This window comes from Onychomys torridus, chromosome 3, assembly GCF_903995425.1.
Source record: "Onychomys torridus chromosome 3, mOncTor1.1, whole genome shotgun sequence".
NCBI classification, from domain to species: domain Eukaryota; kingdom Metazoa; phylum Chordata; class Mammalia; order Rodentia; family Cricetidae; genus Onychomys; species Onychomys torridus.
In genome coordinates, this window is record NC_050445.1 from 109,774,355 (window position 1) to 109,793,931 (window position 19,577).

The 19,577-nt window shown below is 53.6% G+C and overlaps 2 protein-coding genes across 5 annotated transcripts in view; both read left to right on the plus strand.

The window, feature by feature from the left end:
* Window positions 1-12,551, plus strand: part of Podxl2 (podocalyxin like 2) — a 33,336-nt gene extending 20,785 nt beyond the window's left edge. For both annotated transcript variants that reach the window (XM_036182016.1, XM_036182017.1), the window contains exons 3-8: window positions 4,059-4,858; window positions 5,265-5,339; window positions 9,341-9,497; window positions 9,883-9,944; window positions 11,413-11,592; window positions 12,133-12,551. In XM_036182016.1, coding sequence (XP_036037909.1) covers window positions 4,059-4,858; window positions 5,265-5,339; window positions 9,341-9,497; window positions 9,883-9,944; window positions 11,413-11,592; window positions 12,133-12,345 — 1,487 coding nt within the window. In that variant the 3' untranslated portion in view covers window positions 12,346-12,551. The remainder of the gene's footprint in view (window positions 1-4,058; window positions 4,859-5,264; window positions 5,340-9,340; window positions 9,498-9,882; window positions 9,945-11,412; window positions 11,593-12,132) is intronic.
* A 122-nt stretch (window positions 12,552-12,673) lies between these two features.
* Window positions 12,674-19,154, plus strand: Abtb1 (ankyrin repeat and BTB domain containing 1). 3 transcript variants are annotated; one of them, XM_036182487.1, is made up of 13 exons: window positions 12,675-13,350; window positions 13,705-13,790; window positions 14,045-14,107; window positions 14,182-14,237; window positions 15,263-15,407; window positions 15,542-15,701; window positions 15,803-15,848; window positions 16,113-16,229; window positions 16,317-16,435; window positions 16,596-16,694; window positions 16,781-16,948; window positions 18,278-18,478; window positions 18,567-19,154. In XM_036182487.1, exons 6-13 carry the CDS (start codon window positions 15,648-15,650, stop codon window positions 18,771-18,773), a joined length of 1,011 nt encoding a protein of 336 aa, XP_036038380.1. In that variant the 5' UTR covers window positions 12,675-13,350; window positions 13,705-13,790; window positions 14,045-14,107; window positions 14,182-14,237; window positions 15,263-15,407; window positions 15,542-15,647; the 3' UTR covers window positions 18,774-19,154. The 3 variants fall into 3 exon arrangements, with proteins under 3 accessions (XP_036038378.1, XP_036038380.1, XP_036038379.1); XM_036182485.1 differs by lacking the exon at window positions 13,705-13,790 and having other exon boundaries at window positions 12,674-13,350; XM_036182486.1 differs by having other exon boundaries at window positions 13,290-13,350; window positions 13,705-14,107.
* Window positions 19,155-19,577: the final 423 nt, after the last annotated feature.

Consider the following 19,577-nt stretch of genomic DNA (forward strand, 5'->3'; position numbering starts at 1 on the left):
CCACTGCCCTCTCCCAAACTCATCTCTGGTTTATTTGTGACCCTGTTCCCGAGTGAGTCAACAGAGCAGAGAAATGTATCCACCCAAGTCCTGCTGAGTTTAATCGGGTAACTTAGGGGAAACACCACGGAATAAGAGTCTCTCTCCCCCAGCTGTTGTTAACTGTTATATATTCTCAGAGTCGGGAGGGGACTCAGGTGCCTCATGAGGCCTCCACATCAAGCATGAATGGGCCTGCCAGTGTGAGAGTCGACTGTGGGTAGTCTCAGCCACTTTGGTTTCAATGCTGCCCCACCTACCCCATTTGGGGATTACTTTAGTCACCAAGCCCTCTTGAGGACTTCCTCACCTGATGAACTCTGATCATGAGGGCCCCCCCTACCCAGGTTGCTGCCTTGCTACCCATTGGCTGTCTTAAGTTTCCCTGAAGGCTCTTTTGAATCCCCCTCTGGACTCAGCAACTCTGTCAGGGGCCACAGTGCTGATGTCTGTCATCTGCTAAGCTCACATCCTGCATCAGCTCTGCCTCTCGGGCCTGTCCTGAATCTTCTCTTCCCTCCCCACACTCACTCCTCTGCTCTGTGTCTCCTGAGGCGCTGCAGTGAGTTCCCTGACCTGTACTTTTATCTGTCAGGTTGGATCATCCCAGTGGGCTCTTGTGAGGACTTCGCGCTGTTTCCTAAGCACCATTACACCCTTATACTACGCCCCAGCAAGTTCAGTTATGGTTTAAACATTGCATTGTAGTTTGCAATAGATCTAGCAATTCTAAGTTCTTTTTTTTTTTAAATTTTTATTTATTTATTATGTATACAGTGTTCTGCCTGCATGTATCCCTGCATGCCTGGAGAGGGCACCAGTTCTTATTACAGATGGTTGTAAGCCATCATATGGTTGCTGGGAATTGAACTCAGGACCTCTGAAAGAGCAGCTAGTGCTCTTAACCTCTGAGCCATCTCTCCAGCCCAATTGTAAGTTCTTGCTTTTATTGGAGTGGTTTTGTTTTTTGTTTTTTTGGGTTTTTTGTTTGTTTGTTTGTTTGTTTGTTTTGAGACAGGGTCTTTCTATGTAGCTTAGGCTGGCCTCAAACTACTGGCAATCTTGCCTCAATAAGCATGTTTCATAATACTTGGCATACAGTTTTTTTTAAAGCTATTTATTTGTTTATTCTCAAGGCCCAGGCTGGCCTTGAACTTGCTGTACAGCTTGTACTTCAGACCTGCCAGCTTCTAACTCTGGAGTACTGGCATTACAGGAGTACCCACTATGCCTGGCTGTAGTGAGGCGCTTTTATTCTTTCATGTTCATGCTTTTGGGGTGTTACCTCCTCTTGGGTCTCTGGAAATTGAATAAGCCCTCTCATTGTCTCCCGTTTCTATGTTCCACCGTTCTCCAGGCCGGCTGCTTTGCTCGCTCACTGCTGCTCCTCGGGCTGGTTTCCCCAAATGTCTTGTGACTCTTCATGATCCGTTAGTGCTTACAAAGGCAACAGGAGGCTGCTTGGTTTCAGGGGTGCCATGGGTTTCCTCCGTGGGTGTGTGGTCCCTGTGCCCTGGAGGTCATAGATGCCTCCTTGTGCGGGGAGCTGGCCTCCTTCTCTACAGGCTGTGTGCTGTGCAAAGCTGGAGGAGGAGGACCTTGAGGGACCAAGGCTCCACTTCTCGAAACACACACATAAGAAACAGCAGCCAGGATATTCTAATCGCTCGTATGTGTCTCATGGTGCTTCCCATTGCTGCTAAGATGGCTCAGATTCTAAGCTGGACCTTCTTTGTTGCTATTTTGTTTTTTGAAACAGGGTCTAATTCTGTAGCTTAAGCTGGCCTGGAACTTACTGTGTGGCCTAGGCCGGCCTCAAATTCACGACAGTCTTCCTGCATCATGCTGGCATTACAGGAGCGTGCCACCATATAAGTCATGCTTTTTACTACAAGGAAAGAATTTTTTTTGGCAATTATTCTTCTCAGCTCTCTCTAGATTCTTGTTCTATTTTTACCAACTGCTTCCTAGACCTACAGTACCACCTCTATTCTAAGATTTATTGTATTGACAGTCTTCTTGTGTTTCTTAATTTCCTATGTCTCCTTTTCCCCCAGAAGACACCCTTGAATAACTCTCTGAGAATTCATGGAGAGTAAAACGTTTAAGTCCTTGCATGTATGGAATGCCTTTATTTAGCAACCATAATTGGAAAGATAGTTTAGTTGCACATAAAATTCCTAGTTCAGAACAAACTTCCTGGTCTGGGAACATAGCTCGGTGGTAGAGCTCTTGCTAAGCACATCCTTCCCCAACCCCATGAGAGAGAGAAGAGAGAGGCAGGAGGGAGAGAGGGAGGGAGGGAGGGAGGGAGGGAGGGAGGGAGGGAGGGAGGGAGGAAGGGAGAGGGAATATGAATACATGTTCATATGTGTACATTTGGTATATATGCATATGTGTGTGCATGTGAAGGCCAGATGTTGATATTGGGTGTCTTCCTCAATCATTCTCCACCTTATTATCTCCTTTTGCGCTCTCTCTCTCTCTCTCTCTCTCTCTCTCTCTCTCTCTCTCTCTCTTTTTAGGTTTTCGAGATAGGGTTTCTCTGTGTAGTTTTGTGCCTTTCCTGGAACTCACTTGGTAGCCCAGGCTGGCCTTGAACTCACAAAGATCCACCTGCCTCTGCCTCCCGAGTGCCACTGCCCCGCTCCTTTTTCTCTTTTGAGGTGGGGTTTCTGAATCCAGAGCTCAATGACTTGGCTAGGTCGAATGGCTAGTGAGCACCAGGAATCTACCTATCTCTGCCTCCCCAGCCTGGGATTACGGATGCACATCATCAAACTTGGCCTTTAAAAGAAGATTTATTTTTATAAATGTGTGTGTGTGTGTGTGTGTGTGTGTGTGTGTGTGTGTGTGTGTGTGTTTGAGTGTTTGAGTGTATGTGTACCTCATGTGCAGTGCCCACAGGGGCCAGAAGAGGGTGTTGTATCTTCTGGAACTTGACTTCCAGGCAGTTGTAATTCCCCTGATGTGGGGGATGGGAACTGAACTGCTGTACTCTGGAAGAGCAGCCAGTGCTCTGAACTTCTGGGCCATCTCTCCAGCCCCACACCTATCTTTTTATGTGGGTGCTGTACATTCAAACACAGGTCTCATTACTATGGACACTCTCACTGCCATGTCCCCCTTGCCATGACAGTCTGTACCCCCCCCCCCAAATTATGAATCAGAACAAATCTTCCTTTAAGTTTCTTCTGGTCAAGTTTTTGGTCACAGCAATGATAAAAGTGACTAATACATTATCATAACCTGTTTTCTTCAGTCTCATCTTGTTTTGATTGGGAGATATTTATTTATTTATTGGGAGATTTTTATTTTATGTGTGTGTGTGTGTGTGTGTGTGTGTGTGTGTGTGTGTGTGTAGTGGTATTTGCTCTGCCCATGACCTTGGGCTATATGGGCCCAAAGGAGGAGGTACTTCCTGGCATTATAAAGTGACTTCTTGTAAGGGGCTGGAGAAGAGTCACATGCCCTGCTCTCTGCTCCTGCTTGCGAGGTGGATTCACTCACAATTACAGAACAGAGTAGACAGCAGAAGTCGCCCTCTGATCTGACCAGGAACAAATCTGAATGAATCCACCTCTAAGGAGTGTTTTGCCTGCACTTATATCTATGCACCATGTGCATGCAATACCCTTGAAGGGCAGAAGAACATGTTGGATCCTCTGGAACTGGAGTTCTAGATGGTTGTAAGCTGCAGTGTGAGTCTGGGTATTGAACCAGTGCTCTTAACACTAAGCCATTTCTCTAGCCCCTAAATTTGTATTATATTTTTATTACTGTACGGGAAAACATGAACAGCCAGCTCCCTGTGTCCTGGTGGGCTGGCTTCATTCTCCTCCCCAGCTCATTCCCCATTCTTCTCCATCACTGCCTATAATCTGGCATCCCTGTATCCTTCCATCCCCATGGGAACACCACTATTTTACTCCTCAGTCCCACTCGGAGCCACTGTTTCTATAAAGGTCATCCACCCATGGCTGACGAAGTCTGTGAGTTAGCTCTCCATCTTTCCTTAGACTATGTCTTCCCAGACCTGACTGAGAAGGCGGCTTCCATGGAAGATCCAGGCCAGATTCAAGACCTGCCAAACCTCCCCTCCATCCTGCCCAAGACGGATCTTGCTGAGCCTCCCTGGCATATGCCTCTGGAGGAGGAGGAGGAAGAGGAAGAGGAGGAAGAAGAGGAGGAGGAGGAGGAAAAGGAAGAAGAGGAGAGGGAGAAGGAAGAAGCAGAGGAGGAGGAAGAGCTGCTCCCCGTGAGCGGGTCCCCAGAAGGAGCCACCATGCAGGCCCATGACTCTTCACCCAGTGTCAGCAGTACCAGCAGCCAGGGTCCTGGGGCCAGCAGACACAGGCAGGAGGATTCTGGGGACCGGGCCACATCAGGCATGGAGGTGGAGAGCAATGTGAAGCCCACTTTCTCAGTGCCATCAGTTACCCCAAGTACAGTGGCCCGGGGGGATCAGAACTATAGCCAGGAGTTTGGGGGCACCGAGTGGCCAGCTGGGGGGCTGGGGGTACAGTCTGAGGTCACCCTGGGAGCTGGTGAGGAAGCCACCCTGGGAGCAGCTGACTTAGATGGCCAGCAGGGGGCACTGCCACCCTCCTCATTCCCACAAACAGTGGCTCCAAGTGGGACCGAGGTCCCCAGTGAGGGTCACCTTTACCCCAGGACCCCAGACTCTTTCCCACCTGAACCCCAAGACACAGAATCAACCCCTTCCTCTGCTACCTGGGGACAAGAAGGTCTCAGTGAGAAGCCCCTGGAGGGTCAGGTAGCCGAAGCTCACTCACTAACACCATGGGACTCTACTCAGGTAAGACGGAGGTGCACGCTACCCTCTGTGTAAGAATATCTACTGTCCCCAGGGTCCTCAGGCTGTCAGCAGCAGGGCAATGTGGTGGGTGCTGACCACACCTTTCCCACCTCAACTGTTAGTGTTCACGTACTCAAGTCATACACACAGGCTGCAGGGGAGGGGAAGAAGTGTTCAGTCCCCAGAAGTTCAAGGGCAAAAGGACATCACAAACAGTGAAGCCTCTGGACAGGCCAAGCCTCTCTTCTCATTTGTGACCCCTTTTTAGTCTTATGCACTTGGGATGGGTTCCCTGGCATGGCAGTTCAGGAGGACATCGCTGTCTTCAGGCCTCAGGCCTGCACCTCCTCCTGCTCTCCAGAGTTCTCTCTAGAGGTCTCTGTGTCTTGCTCTGTTTCCTGCACAGGTGATCTGCAAGGATTGGAGCAACCTGGCTGGGAAGAACTATATCATCCTGAACATGACGGAGAACGTAGACTGTGTGAGTGCTGAGCTGGCCACAGGAGGGCCAGAGGGGCAGAGGGAGGTGCCACAGTGGGGCTGTGAGAGACCAGCCCAGCCCTGAGCTGAGCCAGCACCTACCACTTAGGAAAAACCAAAAAGAGGTCTTTCCTACTTAAAAATTCTAGGGCTCTTTTCTTTCTTGCTTCCTAGAGTTTTGGGTTTTTTGTTTTTTTTTTTCTTTCTAGCCCAGGCTGACCTCAAACATACTTATGTAGCCAAGGGTGAGTTTGAACTCTGATCCTCCTGCCTCCACCTCCTCAGTACTGGGATTGCAGGGCCTAGTTTTATTCAGTGTTAGGGATCAGACTCAAGGTCTCATCCATGCTAGGTAAACACTTTACCAACTGAGCTGCATTCTTGGCCCCTCCCTCTTCTCAGTTTGAAGGGACTTTTTGTTCCTGTGTACTATGTGCCTTATTCTCTAATGAGATCGAGACCTGTTCTTTTGTCTGTAGGGTTTTGTCAAGACAGATCTTGCTATATCGGCCAGGATAGCTTGGAATCTCTGGGTTCAATCAAACCTTCCACACCCACCTTCCACGTGCTGGGACTAGAGCCAAGCACCACTGTTGTCCAACCATATCTTTTTTTTTTTTTTTTCTGAGACAGGGTTTTTCTGTGTAGCTTTGCGCCTTTCCTGGAACTCACTCTGTAGACCAGGCTGGCCTTGAACTCACGAGATCCGTCTGGCTCTGCCTCCTGAGTGCTGGGATTAAAGGTGTGCACCACCGCCCAGCCCAGAGTTGTTTTCATGCCTGCAATACCAGCACTGTGGCAGCTGAGACAGGGGAATCAGAAGATCAAAGCTAGTTTGGGCTACGTGGTGAGATGCAGTCTCAGAAAGGATGTTTACTACCTCCCTAGTCACTTTATTTCTTCTCAAGCTTATTCATAAACAACATCTGTCAGCGTTTGTTCATAGCTCTTTAGGGTGACAGACAGACAGACACAGAGACAGACAGAAATGCCCTCAAAGCTTTGCATAGCTCATGTGCTAGGCCATCTGCCATTGAGCCAGCCATTAATGGGCCCTCTGGGATATGGAACCTCCATGTGATCAAGATGGTGTCCTATCTTATTCTGTTGGGGTGATAAAACATTCAGACGAAAAGCAACAGTCTGTCACTGGGGGAAGTCAGGGCATGAACTAAAGCAGGAACCCAAAGCAGAACCCATGAAGGAACACGGCCTGCTTCATCCTTCCCCCTACCCCCAGGCTCATACTTAACAAGGTTGTTTTTTTAATCCAGCCCAGGACCACCGCCTGGGGAAGGGTGTAGCCCACAGTGGCTGGGCCCTCCTGCATCAATCACTAAGACAACCTCTCACAGACATGCCTGCATACCAACCTGATCTAGGCAATTCCTCAACTGCCGTTCCTCCCTCCTCTCACACCCAAGGCTGTTTCAGGTTGACCATGGTAGCCAGGACTGTATCTCCTAGGCTGGTGGGCTGCCTGGGCTGTTTCATTTGGAAGTCTCTAATGTCAGTGGCATTAGGTCCTTCCTCCTCAGGTGACTAGACTGTCCTACTAAAAATATGAAGAACTGTTGTCAGTGTTCTGGGAGCCAAGGCAGGCCAGAGGGTGGGTGTCTCCATAATTATATGCTTACATGAACATAAAGATATGCTTACATGAACACCAGTGCTCATTAACTGTGGCGTGCAGGACAGATAACTCCCTACACAGTAGTGCTGGACAGCCTCATGAGGCACTCTGTTTTACTCTCTTGAAAACATGAACTCCCAGGGCTAAGGTGTGGCTCTGTGGTGTTGTTCAGCACACTCAAGACCTTGGGTTATCTCCAGCATGGGGTAATAGGGGTTAGAAAACAAAACAGAAAAGAGAAGATGCACTTCTCCAGGCAGTGAGACAGATGGTTTGCTATTGGTGTATCCATCTCCAAGCACCATGTGTAGACTTCATCTCTCTCTCATCCAGTATTCCAGTATTTCCTTTTGACCTGTGTTTGAAGAGAATGGGACACTGTTTCCAAAGTGGTGGGCCACACTCAGCTCTTGTCTCCAGGAAAAGATGGGGAGGAATGTACCTGCTATCCCTCAGAGACGGTTTTACAAGATGCAGCTACAGTTTCAGAATTTTGCATTTGGCATCTGGAAGAGTGGTGCAGACTGGCCAGTTTCTGGTATCTTCTACCTAAGACATAGGAGGTAGGAAGGGAGCCAGCAGAGATCAGCAGGCACAGGCCCAGAATATGGTGAAGCAGTAATGCCAAGCTGACCCTGGCGTTCTAGAAGCCAAGAGAATCTTTGCTTTAGAGATGAAGGATCCGATCCTTTGCCTGGCACAAGAAGTACTGGGAAAAGACATTTGGTAGCCAGGTGGTGGTGGTGGTGCACACCTTTAATCCCAGCACTCGGGAGGCAGAGGCAGAGGCAGGTGGATCTCTGTGAGTTCGAGGCCAGCCTGGTCTCCAAAGCGAGTTCCAGGAAAGGCTCCAAAGCTACACAGAGAAACCCTGTCTCGAAAAACCAAAAGGGGGTGGGGGAGGCGTTTGGCAGTCATGGGGAGGACCAGAGAATTCCTGCTTTAGTGCAGAGGGCTGGATTATAAGCAAGGCTGATCCAAAGGGACAGCTACTGTTCCAGAATTTGTGACTGAGTGACTCCAGGGTGTTAGGTAGCCCCTATTTCAGATGGAGAAACTGAAGTTCAGAATGTTGCTGAGGGTCAGAGCTAGGAAACTGCAGGATTTGAACCCTGGTGCATTTAGTTACAAAGCCAGGGATTTTCCTTCCCTAGCTAACTCTGAGTCTGGGAGACTTTGCTACACTGTAAAGGGTGGAACATGTGTGGTAGAGCAACTGAAGGCTTCTGAGTCCCAGAACAGGCAGAGAGAAGCCTGTCCTGCCCTTCCATATTAGTGAAGACACTGACCACTTGACCCTGGGCTTGTCTGACTGTTGTGGGGCAGAACTGCTGACCAGGAAGCTAGAGAGTGTCTGGACCTGAGCTGCACTGGGCATTTACTGTAAAAACAAGGAACAAGCCCAGCATGAAAGTCAACCTGGTGGATTTCAGGTTGGCATGACAACCAAGGGAACCCAAGAGTAGTTCGTCTCTGCCTCAGGTATCACCCAAGGTGGCTATTGAGATCTCTTCTGACAGCCCAGCTCCCACAGCACCCTGGAGAACTGAGCATCTGGGAAAGAGGTCTCTTTCCCTTTTGGGGAAAGAAATGGGACTCTTGGAAGAAATGGAGTCGAGGTTTTCCATATACAAGAGGAAGAAGCTGCAGAACAGGATCTGAGGCCCCAAGGAGGGTCTCTTTTACAAACAGCAGGCATGAACCTTGTGGCAGCAGCCTGGCCTCTAGTCCCGCTACACTAAGTTTGCGTGGAGGGCTGGGTTCATTTCCGTGTTACATTGTGTAATTATATCTAACACCATCATCTAAATGATGAAGTAGACAGTCTGAGGGGAAAGGAGCCACCTCGCCCCGCCCCACACCTTGGCTGGTTCCCAGGGTCCTCTTAGCCATCTCTATTGGCTCTCCAATCCCTGTTATAAGAGCACTCAATTACTCTCTCCAGGCTCATTGCTGGCCACATGGTGAGATGACCAGCAGAGGAGCCCCACCCCCTGTTATCGGGCTCCCTGCTGTCTGGTGGCTGTGGGGACTTAGTGTTGTGTCCTCCCCAGAACTGTACACTTGCCATGGACATCATGGGCAGTGCTTCCAGAGGCCTGGGTACTTCAAACCCCAGTTAAAGGTGTGTCATTGTCTGTGGACAAGTCCATGTCCCCTCCACCTGAGTGGCCCTGGGACAGGCTCACACCATGGCTCCTGCAGATGCAAGTGAACCAATAAGCTGTCTCTGCCTCTACCATGCTCTCAGGTGGTCCCAGAGCCGACCAGGCTAGCCAGGGGACCATCTAGGCCTTTGGAAGATGGGTTGAGGCCAGATGGGGTCAGGCTACCACACTTCCTTGAGCTTGGTTCCTCTGAACCCCTAGGAAGTGTTCCGGCGGCATCGGGGACTACAGCTGCTGGCCCTGGTGGAGGAGGTACTGCCACGCCACCGCAGTGGCCAGCGTGGGGACTGGCACATCTCTCTGAGCAAGCCCAGTGAGAAAGAGCAGCACCTGCTGATGACACTTGTGGGCGAGCAGGGTGAGGAGGACATGGGAGAGGTGTCCCTCCACAGGCTCATACTGGGGGCCCAGGAAAGAACAGGTAGTGTTGTAAGAGCTAGGAACCCCAGAGAGCGGCGTGCTACTGTAGGACTCTGGGTGGAGTGATGCCTGGGTTCTGGTGAGGAGACAGGTATAGACACCACACACTGTGAGAGGGGACCCTTGGGCTTCTAGCATCACACCTGTCATATGGTGTCCCAGGGAATCAACTCGGTGGGAAGTAGGTCAGCAGGGAACATACATGGGCGTGATTAGAACCAGAAGTGTAGCAGAAGAGGCTCAGACAGGCTGCCCTAGGAGGGGTTTGGGTGATATGGAGACACCTCAGGGGTGCTGTGGTGATGATGGCATTTCTTCTGCAGGGGTGGTACCCACTCAAGATGTTCTTTCCATGCTCAGTGGCATCCGCAGGAGTCTGGAGGAGGTAAGCATACAGGGACTTGACCTGGCAGCCTCTGCAGCATCCTTTCCCATCCTTGACTCTCAAAAGTGCTGAAAGAATTCACAGCCTGCTCCAGGACAGGGGTGTGCCTCAGGGCCCCTGGCCATCCCCAGATAGGAAGAGCACGTGCAGGCAACCAACTGAGCAGAAGGACTGCACACCTGCAGGCTATAGTGGGAGTGGCCATGGGAGAAGGGTTAAGTAGGACAGTGTCTGAAGTATCATCAGAACCTAATGGAGGGGGAACAAGATAGGCCCTGTCCCTCCCAATGCCCCTCCAGGGGAACCTGGGGTAGTGGGGAATGTCTGGAACTGGAAAGCATCCCTCCCTTGTTAGAGGTGGCTCTGATCAGGTGTGGTCTTCTGGCCCCTGCTGGCTACAGAACATATAAACTGGAGGCCCACATATCCAAATATTCCTGATCCTCACCTCAGCCCCTGCTTTCTCTCCTGACCCATGACCTGTGCATTCTTTGGAGGGTCTCTGCAGTGTTTGACAATATCCAAGATGTCACACTGCAAAGATGCTATGTGTTTCTGGGCTATACACAAGGTTTACAAGGGCCAGACTACACTGGATTCTCCCTTGGTCCCCTCTTCCCCTCCGCGGGGTTTAAGGATTAAATGAGAAGGGAGAGCTGAAGCCCAGAGAGGTCAGGTGCCTTGCCTGGGGTCACCCAGGTAGTAAGGACCAAGCCTGCCCGATAGACAGCTGCTGCACTGCCTGGATAACTCCCAAAGCTCTTGTCAGCCTTGAAGATCTGGCTCATGACCACAGAAGGACAATGGACACTGACAAGGTTTCCATAATGCAGGGAAGAGCCGAAGCCTGGCCTCTGCCCCAGAGCTCCCAGATAACCCCCACCTTCCATGGTTCCCTTCTTTCACCTGAAGCTGGTCTGTAGGGAGCTTTGCCCAGCCAGAGCAGCCTGCAGCAGGGGGCCCATGCCACCTGCCATCTTACCATTGGGAAAGGGAAGAAGCTGGGCACCCCCGTTGTGGGCTGCAGTTGGCATCCCCACATGGCCCCCAATGACGCCAGGCTGCCTGAATGACACCACCTACCCCTAAAGTGGAAGCTATGCTTTGGGGCACCGGCTGAGGGGTGGACTTGAGTGTCCCCCAGATACCTTTTTGCTTTGTGTAATTGATAGGGACAGGTGTGGGGCCTCATCTATTTGGGCCACAACTGTCATCAGAACAGTCTGTGGTGAACAGTCTCCGTGCTGGGCACGGCCGAAATCCGTGAGGATATGAGGGACCTGAGATGTGGCCACTGGGAGAGCTTGGGGGCTATTCTTGGATGAACCAATAGGGACAGAACAGAATGCCCATCAGCACAGGTCCAGGTCCCAGGCCTCAGGCCTGTCAGGGGTTCCAACTCCACCCCTGTAATATTAGCAGCTCTCAGGACTTTTGCTGAGGCCCTTTCCCATCCCCCCACCCCCAGATTGGCATCCAGAACTACTCCACCACCAGCAGCTGCCAGGCGCGGGCCACCCAGGTGCGCAGTGACTACGGGACACTTTTTGTGGTGCTGGTGATCATTGGGGTCATCTGCTTCATCATCATCGTGCTTGGCCTACTCTACAACTGCTGGCAGCGTCGGCTGCCCAAGCTGAAACACGTGGTGAGTAGGCCAGGCAGGGCTTGGAAAGGGTGGAGTGCTGCCAGTATCAGCCAGTGCTACTCAGCAGCCTCACCTGGTGACCCGTACCACATCAGCTGTGACCACTGCCGGGCTGCGGCCTGCGTCTGCCTCTCTCTGAGGCTGGTACTGTGGCTTTCTTTGTGAGAAGGTACACAATGAAGGGTTGCCAGTCTCGCCAGGGGTCCCCTCCTTTTCTCCAGCTCTTCCTATCCCCAGTGTCCCTCGCTTCAGGGCTTGAGAGCAGGTGCACATTTTGAGTCAGTGTAATCTGCAATAGGGAAAGAGGACAGGCCCTGGTCATCATTCCCCCCACCCCCGCCCATGTGCTCTGAGTTTCAGGGAGTCTCATATCTATGATGGGCTGTTGGGAGGGATCAGGTGACACCAGGGAGGTCACAGCTTTAACAGTGCAGAGAAGTAAGGCTAGAGCTGCAGGAACTGGTCTACTGGGCCCCCAGCGCACCCCCGGGGGCGTGGCCAGCCGCCGCTTGTGCCCAGCTCGCTCTCCCGCTGCCGCAGTCGCATGGCGAGGAGCTGCGCTTTGTGGAGAACGGCTGCCACGACAACCCCACGCTGGACGTGGCCAGCGACAGCCAGTCGGAGATGCAGGAGAAGCAGCCCAGCCTGAACGGCGGTGGGGCCATCAATGGCCCGAGCAGCTGGAGCGCGCTCATGGGCAGCAAGCGCGACCCTGAGGACTCGGACATGTTCGAAGAGGACACACACCTGTGAGCGCCCGGCCACGCGCCAACTGCGCGGGACTACCCGACGCCGCGGCCCCGTGTCCCTCCCGGCCCTCCACGCAGGGCCACTTTGCTTCCCCACCGCAGCAGGCGACCGCGGCGCAGCTCCCACCCCGTCCCGCCCGGCCCCGAGGGCGGCCCGCTCCCCGCGCCCGGACTCCATTAAAGCCGCCAAGACGCGCGGGCCGCTCCGCCTCCACGCCTGTTTCTTGCTTCCGGAGGGTGGTGCTCTGGGAGGGGGGCGGGAAGGAGTAGGCGGGGCACGTAAGGTCATCCGGGTGGGTGGGCGGGGACAAGCGCGGGTGGGCTGGCACTTCTTGGAGTTTGTGGGCGTGGCTAGGGTCGTGGATAGAGTCTAGGGAGTGTATTGACTTCTGGGTGGAACCCAGGTGGCTGAGTTGAGCCTAGCGCGGTCAGGGAAAGGTCCTAGTGGGCGAGGCCCCGGCTTGTGGGCGGGGCCTGAGCAGCGCAGGTCTCAGGGTGGATGGGCGTGGTTAAGGGTCAGCGTGCTAGGGCCAGGGGAGGTGTAGTCCTCAGGGCTGAACCCCTGCAAGGTGGGCGGGGCCTGGAGCGGACTTCCCTTCCGGTGAGGCGCTTCTGTCGAAGTAGGGGTTTTGGAAGTGAGCTTTCCTCTGGCGAATGGGCGGAACCTGGAGGTTTGAGTTGTGCTCTAGACGAGTGGGTGGAGTCCAGGCTAGAGGTCCCCTAAAGGCTAAGTGGGCGTGGTTAAGGTTAGTGGGTGGGGCCTTGGTGAGAGGCGTTCTGGACGCGGAAGCGGGGTTCAAGCCGGGCGGTCCTCCGGACGCCAGGCGCCGCTGCGGAGCCGCAGTCCGGCATTGCGAGGCGGAGCCGCGAGCTGCGGGGTGGTGAGTGTTTACATCCGTCCCGGCACAGAGGTCTCCCGACATCGCTCGGCCGGGGGTCCAGCCTCCCTCGCCATGGACACCAACGACCTGTTTGACAGCTGCAGAAAGGGAGACGTGGCCCGTGTGCGGTGAGGACCTGCAGTGCAGGAGGCGGGCGGGCGTCCGCAGAGTGCGTCGGGCATGGGTGTGCGGGGCAGGAGCCGTGGGGCTCCCGAAGCTGACCGAGCCCTTTTTTCCAAATCCCCTGGCCCTCATCAGAGGAGGCCAGGCTGCAGCTCTGTCCCAAAGCCTCCTTAGGCCTGTCCCCAACACCAGATGCCACTTCAGAGCTAATGACCCCTCCCTCAATGTAACTGCAACTCTGAGAACCCAGGTCCTGCCTTGATATCCTCCTTGGGCCGCCGCGTCCCAATGATGGCTTCCTAGTTCTTGACCTCTTCTCCTCAGCATCTTAACAATTGTTCTTTCCACTTCTTCTCTAGATCTGCCCCTGTCTCCTGCTCTCCACTCCCAGAGTGCCTGCACCAGCTTTTCTCTGGCTTCTCTGCCTTCACCTCCCCAGGCTGAAGTAGGGGCCCCATCACCTTCTCTGTCCCAGATATTACAAGACCAAGTTCTCAGCCTTCTTAACTTGGGCTTGGCCTCTGTCCCTGAAGCTACCACCCAACTCGCAGTTGCTGATCCTTGCAGGCCTGTGCACTCCCAGGACTCACCCTTCTCAGAGGGGTCCCTAGCCCAGAGAAATGTGGGCTCCTTCCCCTACCTGGTCTCCTATCCCAGATCAGAAGCAGTTCTGACCCAGGCTCTGAACTTCCTGCCCAGGTACCTGCTGGAGCAGCGAGACGTGGAGGTGAACGTACGGGACAAATGGGACAGCACCCCTTTGTGAGTGTGAGCTGTGGGGTAGCTGGGTGGGTTAGGGTGGGTCAGCCCTACTGACAGCTGCCCTCTTTTCCTAGGTACTATGCCTGCCTCTGTGGGCATGAGGAGTTGGTGCGCTACCTGTTGGCTAACGGTGAGAGAGGGTCAGAGCCTGACTGTAAGCTCTGAGACCTTGTTACACATTTGCATGCACCATTGGTTTCTTTTTAACACCCCAAAGTCAACAAGTGGTACCCTCTAACCCTCTCTCCACTTTCCCATGTCACCCATGACACCCAGAGCAGTCCCAGGGCTGTGTCTGGACCATACCACCGTTGGTCTGTTAAACTGATCTCTTGCCCCACCTACAGTCTGATCCTCATATTGCAGGCAGGAGGATCTTTTCCACAGTAGCCCTTGAATGGAGTTCAGGAGTGTTTGGGGGAAAAGCAATTGGGCATGGTTGCTCACACTTGTAGTTCAATCACTGGGAGAGAGGAGAATTGAGTGGAAGACTATCTCAAGTTCAAAGTTAACCAGGGCTACATTGTGTGACTTTGTTTAAAAGACCAAAATAAAAGGATAAAACTGGACTTGCCTGTGAAACTCCACAGGACCTTCTCCTTAGGTCTCCCACCTGCTGGCTGCCCGCCAACACCTGGTCCCTTAGTGCCCCACTGGACTGAGCCATCTCCTCCCTCAGGTCTTTACAGTTATAGTATCTCCTGCTTAGACTGGAGTTCCTACCTAGATCTGTGCACCTCTCACTTAATTCAGGTCCCTGTACTCAGCCACCTGACTGGCCTGCACAGCCTCCCCATGTAGCAGCCACCGGCATTGCCACCCTTGGTTCTGTTTTGTAATAATGGCCCCTGTCGCATACTAAGGTGCTCATGTGCACCACTAGTGTTCAGTCGGGGCAGAGATCTGCTAGTCATCGAGATGGATGTATACCCGACCCGCCATCCAGTCTGTACTTAGGCTGCGAATCGTCTGATATGTACTCGTCAATATGCCTACATCTAAGTGTGCCCTTGGCCTTCACAAGGACTCAAGGGTTGCCTGGGATACCTTGGGAAGGAAGGAGGGCCTCTAGGACTTCTGGACTCTACCAGGGGGAGGTGGGGGAAGCCAGAGATCAGTGCCTCTTAACTTTGACTGGTGAGCATTGCATCATAGGAGCCCGCTGTGAGGCCAACACCTTTGATGGAGAGCGGTGCCTCTATGGGGCGCTGAGTGACCCCATTCGCCGTGCACTGCGAGACTACAAACAGGTCACCTCATCCTGCAGGAGGCGGGATTACTACGACGATTTCCTGCAGCGGTGAGCTGGGGCGGAGCTTGCAGCATTGGTGGGGTTGCTGCGCACCCAGTGGGTTCGGGTGGGCGGGGTGTGTTGAGTGGTCTTAATGCACCTGCATTTGCCTGAGTGATTCGTCCCTTCCTGGCTTTCCCCAGGCTTCTGGAACAGGGCATCCACAGTGATGTGGTCTTCGTAGTACACGGAAAGCCGTTCCGAGCGCATCGCTGTGTCCTAGGTGCCCGAAGTACTTACTTCGCCAACATGCTGGACACCAAGTGGAAGGGCAAGAGCGTTGTGGTTCTCAAGCACCCGCTGGTGCGTCTGTCCGCCTTGATGGGAGAGTGCTGACTTCTGGGTGAGCAGTTAGCTCGTGCTGGGTGGTGGCCTCTGATCTCTGATTTCTGCTCTGCCCACAGATCAACCCCGTGGCCTTTGGGGCTCTGCTGCAGTACCTGTACACAGGTGACTGACCCCCTGAGTTGGGACAGCAGTACACCCAAGGTGGCCCTGAGCTGATGTGCCCCTTCTAAGCTACTCATCGTTGGGGAGGAGGGGTGTGCCTGGCATGCAAGCATCCTGACTCCGGCAGGGTGCACTGACTCGCTTGCTTGGAAAGAACACATCCCATCCACAGACTGAACAGGTCTTAGGTCCTCCTGGATAAAGAAACCAGGGCATTGAGTAGGAATCACTCTTGAGTCCTGACCCAGCCCCCTGTACCCTCAGGCTGCCTAGACATCGGTGTGGAGCATGTTAGTGATTGTGAACGCCTGGCCAAGCAGTGCCAGCTGAGGGACCTGCTCGAGGACCTGGAGGCTAAATGTGAGAAGGTGTCTGAATTCGGTGTGTACAGGGTCTCAGGCCATGGTCTTGGGTTACAGCCAGTAGTGCTGGTGGAGCTCTCTAAACCCCTGCTGTCCTCTCCCTCAGTGGCTTCCAAGCCTGGCACATGTGTGAAGGTGCTGACTATTGAGCCCCCTCCAGCAGATCCCCGGTTGCGGGAGGATATGGCACTGCTGGCTGGCTGTGCCCTGCCACCTGAGTTGCGGGTACTGAAGGGCATGCTGGCCTGATGGGCAGGAAGGGTGTCTAGGGAAGGGGCTGTGAAGGGTAAGCCCCACAGAGTTGGGTTCCCCTCCTAGGCCAGCCTGGGAAGCTGCTTCCCTTTCACAACCAGCTTTGCTCTGATGGGTGCCTTTCCTCTGCCAGGGTGACCTAGGAGAGCTGCCCTTCCCATGTCCCGATGGCTTCAGCAGCTGCCCTGATATCTGCTTCCGAGTGGCTGACTCCAGCTTCCTCTGCCACAAGGTGCCTGTCCTCCTCCTATCCCTACTCGGGTTAGCTCCCTGGGGACAGGTTCCAGCCCTGCTACTTTCTGAACTCTTTTCCCTCAGGCCTTCTTCTGTGGCCGCAGCGATTACTTCCGGGCCCTGCTGGATGACCACTTTCAAGAGAGCGAGGAACCTACGGCCCATGGGGAGCCCCCAGTTGTCACCCTGCATGGCATCTCCCCAGAGATCTTCACTCATGTGCTGTACTATGTATACAGTGACCATACTGAGGTGTGGCACCCAGTGGGAGGGCAGTGGGGAATGGAGCCCTGGGCTGTCAAGGTCCTTGGGGTTCTGGGCTCCTGGGTCATCCCTGCCCTTAGCAGCCCTAGAGTTCTTGACTCAGGCCCTGTGAGTGGCAGTGGACAGTGCCAAGGTCCCCTGTGTTGGTGTATATGTGCATAGCACAGTAGCAGGGCAGCATGCAGGAGAGAAGTGTACTTTCCATTGGTCTTGAGAGACCAGGTGGCTTGTTGGGGACCCAGGTGTCTCTCTGTCTGGATTCTCCAGGGCATTCCTGCAGACCTTTCCACAGAAGGTAATGTTTTGGGCCAGGTGGGCCATGTGGTATCTACAGGGCTACTCAGCTGGGCGTTCTCTGCTCCAGGAAAGTTCTTTGTAGGAATGGTGGCCCTGACTCTCAGGCTATGGCTCCCATCACCTTGGCTTTGTCCTCTACAATTGAGATGGAGCCACAGGGATATGTGTACCTGCATCACTTCCTGTTGACCCCTGTCCTGGCCCTCCAGCTCCCGTCAGCCTGCCCCTCTGTTAGGTTCTGCCATTGGCCTCCCTTCTGCCTGCTTCCTCACTTCCTTTCTCATCATCTGCCACTCACTCTGTGGTTGACTCTGTCATCCTGAGTCACAAGCTCCCCCCTCAAGGAGCTTTGTTCCCCAAGAACATTTGTGCTAGCCCAGAGTGGGGATTGGCTTCTGAACACAGTCCAACAGGAGATTGTGATCTGGGAGCTCTGTGATCTTAGTTACATACCTGCTCAGTGCTTTGGTGTATCCCCTAAGAAGATGGAAGATAAATGCATTTCCTTGAAGTTTGTGCATGTGACCATATGACCACAGGTCAATTAGATGGCAGGCTGGCATTCTGAAGTGTACTGGCATAGTCCTTTTTTCCCTCTACTCAATCCCCGAGCCACCCAAGGTCAGGCTGAAGCTGGACCCTTGGTCTTTCTCAGCCAAGGCCTTAGCTGTCCCCTGCTCACATCTGTGTGGTCTCTCAAGTGGAAGGAGCCATGCCCACGCTTGTAGACTAGAAACCGGAATCTCCAGCTCACTTTACTAGAACCCCACAGCTGGGTGTGAAGAGCTCAAGTCTAGGACTGAACCCACACTGCTTCTCCTGGAAGGCCTCCAGCCCTAAGCACTGGCCTGCCTTAGGCATGGGACCCTCTTCCCCCCAATCTCCTCCCCGCATTGTACCCTCAAAGACCTGGGCTAGGCTCCAGAGCTGTGTCACTCGTATTGCCACTGGGGCCTCCACCCTGGGCCCTTGGAGCCCTTGGTGATCACTGGTGTCTCTATGTCCCTTTTTGTTCCACAGCTGCCCCCTGAGTTGGTCTATGACGTGCTCAGTGTGGCTGACATGTACCTTCTACCTGGCCTGAAGCGGCTTTGTGGCCGCATCCTGGCCCAGCTGCTGGAGGAGGACAACGTGGTGGGTGTCTGGCGCATAGCCAAGCTCTTTCGCCTGGCCCGGCTGGAGGACCAGTGTACTGAGTACATGGCCAAGGTCATTGAAAAGGTGGGCAGGGGTGCAGAGAAGGGAGGCTGTGAGGGTAGGATACAGCCTGTGCTGGGATACAGCCTGCCTTGAGCCTGTTCTTCTGTAGCTGGTGGAGCGAGAGGACTTTGTGGAGGCGGTGCAGGAAGAGGCAGCAGCCGTGGCCGCCCGGCAAGAAACAGACTCCATTCCACTTGTTGATGACATCCGCTTCCATGTGGCCAGCACAGTCCAGACCTACAGTGCCATTGAAGAGGCGCAGCAGCGGCTGCGGGCACTTGAGGACCTGCTCGTGTCCATTGGCTTAGACTGCTGAGCCCTTGCCATCTGGCAGCCCTGCAGCTAGGGCTCCCATGGTGACAAGCATGTACGGTGTGTGCATGCAGCAACTGTTGCTCCTGCATGCTTGATGGCATTACCGTGGACAGAGGGCACTCACTGGGCTCCTGGGAACCTCACAAGGTGTTCTTGGGATGAGCCTCCTCCTCTAGTGCACAAATAAGCTCCAAGACTTGGGGCTGGCACCACTCAGGGAAAGCTGGGGTATGGTAGGCTTTGAACTCAGTCCCCTCTCGCCCAGCACCCCACCTACTCCCTCCTGGCCCTCACCCAGCCCTCACTGGCTTTGACTATTTCCATGTAGAGTTGGATAGGAAGCAGGAAGTGTGTATGGCAATAAACTTGAATTCACTGTGGAGACCTGTTCCTGTGTTGGGGTACAGCTTGGGAGAACAGCTTTGGGGTGTGGGGCTGGTAAGGAGGAGAAGCTGGGGACTGTAGGTTGGGGGTTTGGGCAGTCTCAGCAGGACACTCCACAAAGGGTGACCCAGAGGCTTAGAGAACAGGTTCCGAGCCAGTAGGCCTTTCCCCCTGCCACTTAACCACAGCAGGTCTGACTCCATGACCTAACGACACAGACCAAGACATTAGACAGATACCAATTCCCTAGATGCCCTCAGGTCTATGGATCATGACCCTCCTCCCTCACCCACATAGATCCCTGCTTTGGCTCTAGTCCTGAACAACCAGCTGTGCTTGTTACCCTAGAATGTTAAAGATTGCCCATCTTTGTGTTTCCAGAACTTTCTAGATTTTCCCCCTGTCCTTCACCAATGTTTTT